Source organism: Pogonomyrmex barbatus, unplaced genomic scaffold (genome assembly GCF_055798465.1).
Source record: "Pogonomyrmex barbatus isolate J1 unplaced genomic scaffold, ASM5579846v1 scaffold4, whole genome shotgun sequence".
NCBI lineage: Eukaryota > Metazoa > Arthropoda > Insecta > Hymenoptera > Formicidae > Pogonomyrmex > Pogonomyrmex barbatus.
The window spans coordinates 11,318,782-11,331,964 of NW_028297138.1; the positions used below are offsets into that span (position 1 = coordinate 11,318,782).

The window sequence follows — 13,183 nt, forward strand, 5'->3', positions numbered from 1 at the left end:
ACACACACACACACACACACACATAATATATATACATATATCTTCTCTGCACATAATATATTATGGATATAAATTTAAAAAGACGAGTTTTTTAATTCATCGATTAATAAATCACATTATGCGCAACTTTGCTCTGAAATAGTGAAAATAGCATTTGCGCATTATGCGATTAATCTTTTTTTAATTTATATTCATAATATATGTGCGATACATACATAGTTATTCAATCATGTTTTAAAAGACAATATATGTAATGTTAAATATACACCTTTCTGAAAATAATTTTGTAAGCATATGAAGAATCTTAATCTCAAGATAATATATAAACATTAATGGTGTAATATAAACTAAACGTTGTTAAAGTGGAATACAATTGCTATTATTTCGAGAATAAATGGGCCAATTTGGGTGCGGTTGAATTAGATCTTTATTTGGAAGATACACAGGTATTCATAGGATAGTTTAACGTAATCGAGATGGGGGAGGTAGGGGATAGTGATTAAACACAAATATACAAACGAAATACAATAAACAGTACTTTTCGGTGTAGTGTGTGGCTTATTGGCGGCACAGTATAAGAAACACTTCTTTTCTCTCTCTTTCCTTCTCTCTCTCTCTCTCTCCTTCTCTCTCCTTTCTCTCTTCCCTCTTTCTCCAAAGTCTAGTTAATAATTGTACAATAAACTCGACTTATACGTTAAAGCCTCGCACACTAATCGTTTTCTCCATTTTAAAAATAATCATATGTTTTTTTCCTTTTTCGTAATACAAAAAAAATCAGGTAATGCGTTACACCGTAAACGAAGACATTGCACCGCAATCTCTTTCGCTTGGCCATGGCTGCGTGGGCGCGATCACTGTGAAGAATTTTGGAATCACACAGAAAAAACGGGAGAAGGAGCGATGACAATTTTTTATATGTATATCACAACACGTTTTTATATGGAAAAAAAAATCTTACAAATTTTCACATATCGTAATTCATCTACAACTCTCGAGCTATGATTCTTTTGATGAATCTCGATTGTTTACATTCGTACATCGCAAATATGGAATACGCGATAAAATATTTTTAGCGGCTTAGAAAGCGTTGCTCACTATATCCTCTTTTTTCTGGTATCTTAGAAAATTCGTTCTGAAATGATGCGCAAGACAAAGAGATGGTCGTGCAAATCGCCTATCAATATACTTATTATCATCTTAACGTTATCTTTAAATACGTTCTTGTAGTCTTTACATGAAATGTTTGTATGAGTTCTCGGTTTTTTTGTATTTTTTTATAATAAAATTATTTTTTTTCTAATCTTTGTTAATCAGCTGTTGTTGCCCTGTGAAACCTGCCTTCTGTCACGATACAATAATACTTGCACGGTAGGTTCACACTTCTGAAATTTGGTTGTTTTATCTTCACATATCACAATGTTATCTCTGCATCATCTCTTTTCTTTTATTATCATTAATTTTCTTCTCATAATTACAAATACCGAATTCAAAATGCAATGTTTCATTTGTTCAATGTCATATTTAAGAAACATCCTAAGCCGCAAATCTTCGCAAATGCCAGTGTAAGATTCTTCAAACGCGTTCGTATCATACATAATTTCATATGATACACATTAGATGCAAGATGTGTTTTGTATACAACTTTATCTTCTCAAAATTACTTAATACTCGTGTGAACACGCAATAGATAAAAAAATCATGTAACACAGTTAAATCTGCATTACTAAAGCTAATGACTTAATATACTTAATCAATCTTTAATATCAAAGATATTGTGTATATAATATTCTTAAGCATGCTGCACGATATCTACTTAAAGTTTCACCTCGTATCGCAAATGCATTGTTCCGACTTAAGCTTTTTCATAAATAGACAGTTGAATCGTAATCGCAGAGCATTAGTATATTTTACTGTGCATTTACGCTAGTTGCAGCGTTTTTCTTTCTTCCTTATTGCGTGTGAGGCTTGCCACGTGGTGCGTATCCACCGCGGTTGTTTCCCCTTTGCCCTCTGAATTGTCCGCGACTAACGCGTTCGTTGCGTGCACCCCTTGATCCTCCGCCACTGCCACGTTTGAAGCCGCTGTTGTATCCGTTATTTCCTTCGTTGTTACCCCAGGCACGTTGCTGATATCCGTTTTGATAATTACTATCGTTGCGATAATACGTACCTTAAAAAAGAAATGATATTAATACCACATCTCTTAAAAAATTTTTATAAAAGATGACTCTATCTGATATTAAAATACAAATTTCTTGTTCTACCTTGTCCTCCGCGTCCGTTTTGCTGATAATTTCCCCTGCCTCTGCCATTATAGTTATTAGAGGTTCCTCTCCTGCCTCCCCTTCCTCTATATCCACGTTGATCTGGCACCCAAGTCTGTTGGGATGTCTGTTGGGATGTTTGTTGGCAATCTTGGACAGATTGTTGTTGTTGATCGGATTGATTCCAATCGTTGGTTTCAGTCATCTGACACCAATCAATAGATTCATTTGGCTGTTCCAGTGTTGAGTCCGTAATTTCATTTTGGCCATTTTCTGTCTTTTCCTAAAAGAATAAATCCATAAATCATTGAGTATTAAAAATACTGCCGATAATTTGTTAACTAATTTTAGACTATTACCTCTGTGGAGGTTTGAGATTCTTGCGGATGCGTTTGCTCATTGAAATTTTGCATCTGCCCTTGTTGGGGCAATTGCTGTGCAGCATTCTGTTGCTGCTGTGGCTGAAAACTAGTTGGGTGTTGTGGGCTATATTGCATATTTGGCTGCTGATGAGAGGGTGGCATCGGAATCGGCGGTGGTGGATTAGGATTCGCGAAACCGGGAATGTGCGACATATCCTGCGGCGGTTGGTGTTGATATATAACCTGCTGAGGTACACCCACAGGTGCATTTGCAAAGTTCTGATTTGTGAAAGTCTGCGAGGGAATGGGCGCGTTAACTGTGGGAGGAATGTGCGATACGATAGGTGCTTGCGACGTGACATCCGGTGAATCCAGCTCGGATTCTTGCAAGAAAAAGAAATTGGGTGTCCCTATAACATCATTGATACGTGGTGCCGGTGGAGGCTGCTGTTGAGATTGCTGAGCTTGCGGTTGCTGCGGCTGCTGTTGTTGTTGCTGCTGTTGCTGCTGCTGTTGTGCTTGTGGAACGAAATTAGTGGCGTTTGTATAATAAGGAGTATCGACTGGCCCAGGAGGATGAGGCAACGGCTGTGGTACAACCGGTATGGGTCCCGAGACTGGAGCTGCGCCCGAGACAACGGGAAGGGTAGTAACTTGAACTGGAAAATTTGGAATAGGTATCATGGATTCCGGTGGAATGTGCCTGTCATTGCCATTGCTATATTCCTCATTGACTTGTTCCTGTGTTGCCTGTGTGTTGGTAATTTTTGTCTCCACCATAGTTTCGGTGATCTATATAAATTATATTTTATATAAATTATATATAATTATATTTTTATTTATATATACACGCGCGTGCGTGTGTTCGTATGTGTATCAGATTAAATTTAATATTCCAATCCATACCTCTTCTATTGGTGCCACTTCTGAACATTCGTGAACTTGATCGAAGTAGCCACATTGACTTATTTTTGCAAATATTTCCTTCAATTTATTGTAAGTAGTGCCGCTAACTTCACGTTGTTTTCCATCCACAATTGCAACATAATGCTCCGCTACTTTTTGAGCTTGCTGAACGAACGTCAGATCACCTTCCTCACGCTGTTGTTTTATCATCATCTCATTATACAAGTTGTCTAAATGCTTGAATTCTTCTTCCGACAGTTTTATAGCGCCATTTTTTCCATAAAAAAAGTCATCTCTAACAGAATCAGTGTTTATACTTATCAAGATTTGTTGGATAAGTAATACTTCTTTCACCTACAATCAATAATCATATTCTCTTAGACTCAAGTCTTGATGCATGACATAACGAAACAATTTTACTTTAAATTCATGTACTTTTGCGATATCTTGTTGCATACGTTCCACAGCCTCTTTCCGCGCCAACTTTTTCTGTTGTTTAGCAGAATCATTGGCAATGTTGACGATTTGCTTATACAAGTCCCGTGTAATGTCCAGTGTTTGTAGTACTTCGTCATACTTAGCTACTGCTATCTTTTGATCGGAATTTAATTCTCTACCATTTTTTTGCAGATCTCTGTATGATTCAAGCTTACCCTAAATATAAAAAAAAACATTTGTAACTCTAATTTCTTTTTGAGTATTCTAATACTGCTAATTACAGAACATTAGATGGTATAATCAAAAAAAGGGATTCTACAAGAAATAAATTGAAAATATAGAATATTAATTTTTCAAGCATATATGTATATGCTTATCTAACAGATGTTCAAATTCAATTTTTTTTAAAAACAAAGTCTCGAACAAAAGACTCTTATACTACATTGTTTTTTTCATGTAAAATTTCCCTGTTGTACTTGTTACAAAATATCCTATATACTCAATATTAATTGCGAGTCGTAAAAGTCATTATGTTCACGTTGTGTTTACGTTATCAGTTATCGGAATAATACGGGATGTCGTAAAAGTTCAGACATACATAGCGGTGGACATCGGGATACGATTTACAAATCTGTTTTCGATTCAAAAGGCTTAATGTTTACTTGTCGGAGAGTTTCACGCGAGTACACGAGCACGTGGCAAAATCGCAGGGCAAATCGCAGGGCAATAGTACGTCACGATCGAACAATAGTCGGAGCATGATGAAACGCCGGATGCTAACGACGGAGGCTCGGCGTCGAGCGGCGGGATTCCGGCGCGAGCGCGGCCGCCGACGGACGTCAACGTCATCGTCACCATCCTCATCATCGATAAGCGTGCCGAGCGTCGCGTCCCGCACGGGGAAACGTGCGTTAAAACGTGCGTCCGGAGACAAAGAAAGGGATCTCCCGCACGTAGAATCCGCATCACCGCCATGATACAAATAGGTTGGCGACGACGAGAACTGGCGTGTCCGGAAGTCCCGGAATCCCCGCTGCTCGAGCCGCGTGTCGCCAACGGAACGGATGCCCGATGCTCGACTCGTCGACCGGGAACGAAGCGGAACGAGCGTCCCGAGCCACGCATCGCGGGTACCCTTGAAAAATCGAAACGCGAGCACATGGCACCGTAGAAGATCATGGCGGATCGCGCGAGGAAGAACGAAGCTACACGGCGAGTGACAGATTGACTTTTGCCTGTAATTACGTCCCGTCCGGCCACGACGTTGTATTTACCTTACGCTTCTCGAGATTTCGTATCTTGTGCTCGATTACGATAATCGCTTGGCGTAAGGGTTCCACGGTCTCCGTAGAGGCCTGTTTTTCTAGTTTAGGGTTGGCAGAAGGCATCCTTCACGGGCAACAAACACGAACTGGAACTCGGGATGCTAACCAAAGTTGAACAAGTCGCAAGTGGGAGGGGAAGGGTGGAGGAGGGAAGAGGTGAGTAAGTGGGACGACGGAATGGCGGGCCGAACGTTTCCGAATATTCGGGATTCGCATGCGCGCGATGTATACTTTAAAGATTTGTCCAAATGAACTCATATAATCTAATTCGATTTTTTCTCTAGTTTCCCCATAGAAAAACTATACTTGTTTATGTTAAGAAAAGGCTGTGCGGTTCTTTTTCAAAAACCGCGATAAAATTGTTTAACAAAATTTTTGTTTGATAAATATGATTTATTGTTGCTGATAGAATCTTTCTTTTCATGTGTGTAAACAATAAAAAAAATAATTTTATTCTATTAATGGTAAAATATGGACTCAAGTGCGATAAAAAGAAAAAGAAACAAAGAATTTTACATATATGAAATCACGCCTCAATACAACAATAATCAAAAAATATCAAAATGTTTTTTCATTGGAAAAATAATTTTCCATTTTTAATCTTTACATTCGTCTTCTATTATTTTATAACATTCTTCTAATTTCTTGTATTATTATTTTTTTCCAGTTCCTTCATTATTTCTGTTCGTTATGTCCAGTCCTAAAGCTAATATCCCATTCGAAAAAATTTTTGAACGTGTTGACTGGTTACACGATGGAAAACTCTTGGGGACTTGAAAACTTTACTTTATTTTTTAACCAAACAAAATGCTCCACTTTGTAAATATGTTCTATACATTCATGAGAAGGTGCAGTCCATTTGCTGCTACAAAACTTCAAAGTATTTGCTAACCAAGCAGAATGAAGAATTTTATGAATTGACCAATCAAAAAATGCTTCGAAACATTTATAGCACCAAATAGATCGCACCCAGAATCATCCTTAAAGCCAGCGGCACACGATGTTCTTTTTCTTGCTGGTTTGCTAGCTGGATTCGCTGGATTGCTTGAACTCTTGTTTTCGATTGATATATTTTTTTAGATCCAAAAGAATATACCAATCAGAGACAAGAGCAAGACAAGAGCTCAACGAGCACGCAAATCCAGCTAGCAAATCAGCAGGAAAAGAAGCATCGTGTGCCGCTGGCTTAAGATAGAATGAGCGTGCTCTTCTGCTAGCGGCTTCGCTATCGCGCATGCGCGAGATCTGTCCCTCCATCTCGCAACGCAGCTCGCATCTCGGCAACGTTGTTAAAATCCCGCGCGTGTGATTTTTCTGTTTCCACTCTCGGTTCTTCACCTTCACCGTTTCCGAGTTCCGCCGGTCGATCTTCGGTGCTTCGTGTTGTATGACGTACGGTGAAGTTTTGTCAGCCGCGCGTTCCACACACTTTTCATCGCACACGGGCATCGTACGTTGCCAGGATGCCGAAGAGGAAGCATCAGGCTCTGATAGACTCCGACAGCAGTGGGAGCGCGTCGGAGAGCGGCTCGGATCTGGACAATGTAAATAGCTTAGCCTTCGTAGCGTAAAAAGTTGTATGCCATTCACTTTCGCTGGTCGAACATTTAATCGCGCGCGATCTCCATATTTTTAATCGTAGCATTAATTTTCACGTTTGTCGTACAACGACTTTCAGAATATACTCGATTGTTCGAGTGATTCTGCACAATTCGCAGACATTTACGAACATTTCATTTATTTTTTATGAATTACAAATGAATGCTCTGAGATGAAACAATGTTTCTGCTTAGTTTTTTTATTTTCTCCTTTTTTTGTCTTTTAACTATATATTATTTTGAACATGATAATGTGACCTAATTGTATGAAATAAAAAATATATAATTTAATGCTACAATGTATTGTATTTCGTCAAAGCCTGTGAAGCATAATGCAAATTGGAATAAAGTTATTATTATTGTTTCTAGAATGATTTTATCATTAATCCAATATCAATAATTTAGTTTTTTTTATTGTACTTTGTCAGGATTTATTATCACTAGCAAAGAAAAAGAAAGGAAAGTCCCAAGATGATTCTCAATCAAACGAAGATAATGGATCTGTTAAGAAAGATATTAAACATGACTCAGATTTATCAGATTCTGATGATAACTGGAATAACAAAACTGGAAAACCAAAAAAGAAAAAAGCACCAGCAAAGAGAAGCAAACGAAAGATGACGAAGTCTAGTTCTGAAGATAGTGCTAGTGAAAAAGAACCAGCTAAGCAGCTTTCAGAGCCAGAAGAAGGTATTTAGAAAGAAGATATTTATTTTAAGAAGAAATTCATTTTATAAATGTATATTTTCTTCTTTTTTTATATATAAACATATAATGTTTAAATATATATGTTTAATATATAAATATTTTTTAATATAAACATAATTTTTCTTTAGTTTTAATATTACAATAATTATTTTCTATTGTGACAGGTGAAGTATCAGATTCAGATCCAAGTGTTTCTAGTTCTAGCCAAGAAGAATTCAATGATGGCTATGATGACAAACTTATGGGAGATGCAGAGGATCAAGCTAGACTCGCGCAAATGACTGAGAAAGAACGTGAGCAGGAAATCTTTAAACGAATTGAGCAACGTGAAATTATGAAAACAAGATTTGAAATTGAAAAGAAACTGAGAATGGCCAAGAAACAAGAATTGAAAAAGCAAAAGGAATCGAAAAAGAAAGAAAAAGGTGTTGAGGAGAAACAGAAAATCGATAGAGCACCGGACCCTAAAGAGAGAAGTAAAGATCGCAAAAAGACAATAGAAGAAAAGCAAGATAAGAAATTTCATGCGATGTCATTGCTTAAAGCTAGACGTGAAGAGAAAAAAGAACGAGGTAAAGAATTTACATATTACTTCACACATCTTCTTTACACATTATTTCTAATGCCATTTTTTTTAAATAGAGGAAAAAGAAAAACAGAGGATAGAACAGCAACAACAGCAAACGAAGGATATAGAGGAAGAAGAATTAGATGATGATCATAAAGGTGGTACAAATAAAACAAAACTTAAAGCATCTGATATATATTCTGATGATAGTGGTTCATCAGATAGTGCAGAAGAGGAAGAAGTAGCTAAGCCGGCGTCTCGCAGATCGTCTTCGAGTGAAAGTCGCGATTCGGATTCCGACAACGATAAAAAGTCAGTTTCTTAGGCAACTTTTCGTGCAAACATAATGTCTTATATCTTTATCTTATTCAGTTGCACTTATATCTGATCATTATATTTTAGATCAATTACCAGCAACAAAGCTAGACCTAAAAAACCAGTGTATATTAGTACTAAGGAAGACCTAAACAAAATCCGATTGTCCCGTCACAAAATGGAGAGATTCGTTCATTTACCTTTCTTTGACAGAGTAGTGCAGGGTTGCTTTGTCAGGATCGGAATCGGCAATAATAACGGTAAACCTGTCTATAGAGTAGCTGAGATAAGTGGTGTATGCGAAACAGGAAAGATTTATCAGCTTGGCGGCACAAGAACGAATAAGGGACTTAAATTGCGTCATGGTGCACAGGAACGTGTATTTAGATTGGAATTTGTCTCAAATCAGGAATTCACGGATTCAGAATTCTTTAAATGGAAAGAAACCTGCGCGCTGCAAGGAATATCGATGCCTACGTTTGACGAAGTAGAACAGAAATTAAAAGATATTAAAGAAGCATTAGTATACGAATTCAAAGAAGAGGATATAGAAAAAATAGTTCGCGAAAAAGAAAGATTCAAGCAGACGCCTTACAATTATGCAATGAAGAAAGCCCAGCTGATGAGAGAACGCGATGCAGCTAATTGTAGAGGTGATGACGAAACAGCCAGTCGACTTAATCAAGAATTAAGTGAATTGGAAGAACGTGCATCTGAGCTGGACAAGATGCGCACAGCAACAATTTCCAGTATATCGTACATAAATGATCGCAATAGAAAGAAAAATGTGGAGGAAGCTGAGAAGGCTATAATGGTAATTTTTAAAATACACTGTTATGAGATTTCGATTGATTAACTATGTATATTTTATAACTATATATTTGTTATAATAGGAAGAATTTAAGGCCAATAAAGGTAAGAAGGTCGACGATCCATTCACCAGACGAAGTACTAAGCCAAGGATGGTATACAAGCCGGAAGACGAATCTGAAGTGGTAGCAACAGTTCCAGTAAATGATAAATCGAGTCCACATCCGGCCGGAGATTCGATGTCGGCTGCTGATAAGGAAAATGGACAAGAATCGAAGAAAAAGCAAAGTACAGAAGACTTATTTAACGCACATGACTTTGATATAACAATCGATTTGGAAGTTCCTCTTCCGAGTAAGTTACGAGTTTTTGCTTAATAATTAACGAGATGATATAACTTACACATGTAAAGGAGAAATATATATTATGTATATTTTTATTTCCTCAGGTAATCCTGTTAGCGTTGTACCGAAGCCTATTAATAATATTAAGGATACAGGACCTCGTCGATCGTTGAATCTAGAAGATTACAAAAAGAAGCGCGGTCTTATCTAACAATTCATATATCTTAAACATCATAAAGATATAAGGTTAAGTTGTCGAGGTTGTCTTGTAGTAACTAGAGGTATTACTTTTATTTCGAATGCTCCGTTTAACGACAAGAACAGGGAATGTGTTCTTATAATGATTGACTGAGAAATTAGGTTATTTATAACACTCGCAATGTTACAATTAATGGTGACTCCATCTATTTAATACATTGAGTGATGACTGTGCTAATTCTATACTACAACTTCATTCATTTATACTGTATTACAGTTACATGAATAAAGGAATAAAAGAATATTCACGAAACAAACTATACGATACCTGATAACTTTCAGATTCTTATAATTTGATCAAATTTATTCGTATTCGTGTAGATATAATTATTTACATAGAATTATATTGGTAATCGGCGTCGTTCGAAATTATGCCCCATTCCAATATATTCTAATATAAAGAAAGTCGACAGTTATCGTCTATTACAGCACTCAACGTATTAAAGATGGTTTATAAGTAAGAAGGTTCCAACGAAACGGTTCCTATTATGTATCCCAAATAGCGACATTACCATCACCATTGAAATATAATTACGCAACGATTGTGTATGTAGAACAGTTATATGGTATCGAAAGTACTTAAGAAATGAGACATATTTTATTAAGTTCTGAGGAAAAATATGATCTATGATATTTTATTCAATACCATATAGAATACCATATAGAATATCCCTCTAGCTCATATATGAACGAAAGAGAGAGAATGGGGAAAAAAGATATGTTTATATCAAATGATAAAATAATTTGCCAAATAAGTAAATTTCTTAAAAATAGAAATATCTTTTGTCTAAGAATTTATTCCAGTCATAGTATATGGCATTTGACAGTATGCCACATGTCTACATGATAGAATAAAAATCTTCCAAAGGCCATCGGAAAATGAAATACATGTAATTACATAGATAATATTAATTAGACATAACACTTATTTTTTAATTGCATATATTCTATAGTAATATAGTATTCGTTGATGTATAATATATTGTCATTTTAACGTCTTCATCTCTCTCTTTCTTAATTTGCCCATATCTACTGCCTGTGCAATTTCGATATTTTCTGTTGAAGAAAAAGAAAACTGTATATAAATATTGTATATGAATATTTTTGAATTATGATTTTAATCGTTTGATAAATTCTACAAAGAAAAAATATCTATTATGATATAATAATGAAAAGAAAATATTTTTAGCAATGCTGATCTTCTGATTTATAAATTTTGAGAATCTAACTAAATTACTAAAATATTGATTAATATGTTATCTAGCGCTTTTTTATCATTTTAATATCGCCAAAATATATTATGACAACATATATTATGATTTTATAATATTTATAATTACATGTAGAAAATATGTACAAAAATTAATATTGTATCGTATTATATTACTATAACAAGGCATCTTTGCCTACATTTCTTTTATCGATATTGTATATATATATATATATATATATACACATATATATATATATACATACATATATATATATACACATATATATATATATATATACATACATATATATATATATATATATATATATATATATATATACACATATATTTAGGAGCTACATTTAAACATAAGACTTTTGAATATTTCTTTTCATCAGCTATTATTCCTCCGATCTAGGAATTATTTTCAAAAAATCGTAATTGTGTAGTCTGTGTTAAAAAACAATGTATAACTATAGAGAACAATTCGTATATTCGTGTAATATATCGTTTGTAAAAAAATATATGCACGAAAAAAAGAATTGGCAGATGTGCTAATATAAGAAACCTAATATTTGTACTGTAATACTCAGAAGTGGCAAGGAATGGAATTATGAATAAATTATAAGCTCGTACATATTATATACATATATTTTTAGTAATATTCGATATACATCGATATACAGGTAATAATAAGTTTCTTAATACTTATTCTGTATACCTCTTATCATTGTAATATGTTCTCTTTATTATTGTAATACATGTTTTATCGTAAAAGCATGTATAAAATTCGTTTCTGGCAATTGTATCATTTACTGCAAATCTTAAGTGTGTTGTTTGTTGCTCAGGATAAATCTAATCTATTATAACGAACATGTAACATTTTCATATGTACAAAGACAAGTATATTGTAAACTTTGAAATGATTACTAACAGTATTAAAAAAATATATACACGTGAGTGTGCGTACGTGGTTGGTAAGCGTATATGTATGTATGTATGATGTGTGTGTGTGTGTGTGTGTGTGTGTGTGTGCGCGCGCGCGCGTTCATATTCAATCTACTGAACACATTTTATATTAATTTACTAAATATCTTATATTCTTTTGACTCAAAATAAGTACATTATATTTATCAAAAAATTCTGTATCTTATTACAGTATTTTTTGTTTAAAATTCCTCGTTTAAAATCGAATATTAACTTTTCGCTATACTTGTGAAATTTATCACAGGATCTAAAGATTGTTTTAATTGATCTGCGATTAACTTAATTCGATGATTAATTCGATCATTTATGTCAATTTCTAGCAATATTTCTAGTAAAATTATCTTAAATCTCGATTTAATTTACTTTTTATATTTTTAATTCTTAAAATTTATAACAAATAAAAAAATAAACCAAAATTATAAAATTAATCAGTATTGGTAAAAATAGACATTAAAATAAGATTTTTAACTATATCTTATCAACATTAAACCAATTGAAATATGATTACACATTCAATTCCTTATCGAGCAATTTTTTCTTTTTTATATTCAAATGAGTTAGTCGTTTGATTGAAACGAGTCACCCACTATATAAAAACTGCAAATAGAAAATTTTCCCACACATGGAGGCACCTCTGTGATCTTGATACGTTCCTGGTTCTGGTTTACCGACCGATTTCACGGCACGTTGCGGTCGCGTGTCTCGGTAAGTTTCGCGAGAACTCTGCGCGCAGTCGCGACGCGTGTGCGCCAGACAGATCGTTCGCACGCCGCTGCCCATATAAGGCAATTTCCCCACGTCCCTGACGGCGATTGGGCCGCGCGACCGGCACGTCCCGCGTCAATGACTGATTCCTCCCGAAACGCGTGCCAGCGAATCGATCTCACCTACGTGCACGCCGAATCGACTTTACTCGCCCCGTCAAGATATTCGCGCCGTTAATGTATTTCTCATCATCGACCGAGCCTAATCGTATTCTTTCTCTTTCCAGCTAATCGCGCGTTCCATAACGCGTTTTATAACTGGTCGGTGGTTTCAGTCAACGCAAAACTACCGCGCGACATTTGGCGCGTCGTGATATCGG

General features: G+C 35.4%; 2 protein-coding genes across 2 annotated transcripts; one reads left to right on the top strand and one right to left on the bottom strand.

The window, feature by feature from the left end:
- Positions 1-409: 409 nt before the first annotated feature.
- Positions 410-5,431, bottom strand: Capr (caprin family member). Its single transcript, XM_011648042.3, has 6 exons — positions 5,248-5,431; positions 3,971-4,189; positions 3,536-3,889; positions 2,627-3,421; positions 2,268-2,550; positions 410-2,173 (listed from the first exon to the last, which is right to left on the bottom strand). Exons 1-6 carry the CDS (start codon positions 5,359-5,361, stop codon positions 1,953-1,955), a joined length of 1,986 nt encoding a protein of 661 aa, XP_011646344.1. The 5' UTR covers positions 5,362-5,431; the 3' UTR covers positions 410-1,952.
- Positions 5,432-6,525: 1,094 nt separating this feature from the next.
- Rtf1 (RNA polymerase-associated protein Rtf1) lies at positions 6,526-12,072 on the top strand. Its single transcript, XM_011648041.3, has 7 exons — positions 6,526-6,842; positions 7,325-7,586; positions 7,769-8,176; positions 8,247-8,484; positions 8,575-9,301; positions 9,381-9,651; positions 9,746-12,072. The coding sequence occupies exons 1-7, from the start codon at positions 6,762-6,764 to the stop codon at positions 9,850-9,852; spliced, it is 2,094 nt and encodes a 697-aa protein (XP_011646343.2). The 5' UTR covers positions 6,526-6,761; the 3' UTR covers positions 9,853-12,072.
- The last annotated feature ends 1,111 nt before the right edge of the window (positions 12,073-13,183 follow it).

Bases quoted from the DNA above. Each gene is read 5' to 3' on its own strand.
- Rtf1 (XM_011648041.3), top strand. From the start codon at position 6,762: ATGCCGAAGAGGAAGCATCAGGCTCTGATAGACTCCGACAGCAGTGGG. The intron at 8,485-8,574 runs GTCAGTTTCTTA...ATTATATTTTAG, and splicing joins GATTCCGACAACGATAAAAA to ATCAATTACCAGCAACAAAG. The intron at 9,652-9,745 runs GTAAGTTACGAG...TTATTTCCTCAG, and splicing joins TTTGGAAGTTCCTCTTCCGA to GTAATCCTGTTAGCGTTGTA.
- Capr (XM_011648042.3), bottom strand. From the start codon at position 5,361: ATGCCTTCTGCCAACCCTAAACTAGAAAAACAGGCCTCTACGGAGACC. The intron at 3,890-3,970 runs GTACATGAATTT...TATTGATTGTAG, and splicing joins TGCAACAAGATATCGCAAAA to GTGAAAGAAGTATTACTTAT. The intron at 2,551-2,626 runs GTAATAGTCTAA...TTATTCTTTTAG, and splicing joins AATCTCAAACCTCCACAGAG to GAAAAGACAGAAAATGGCCA.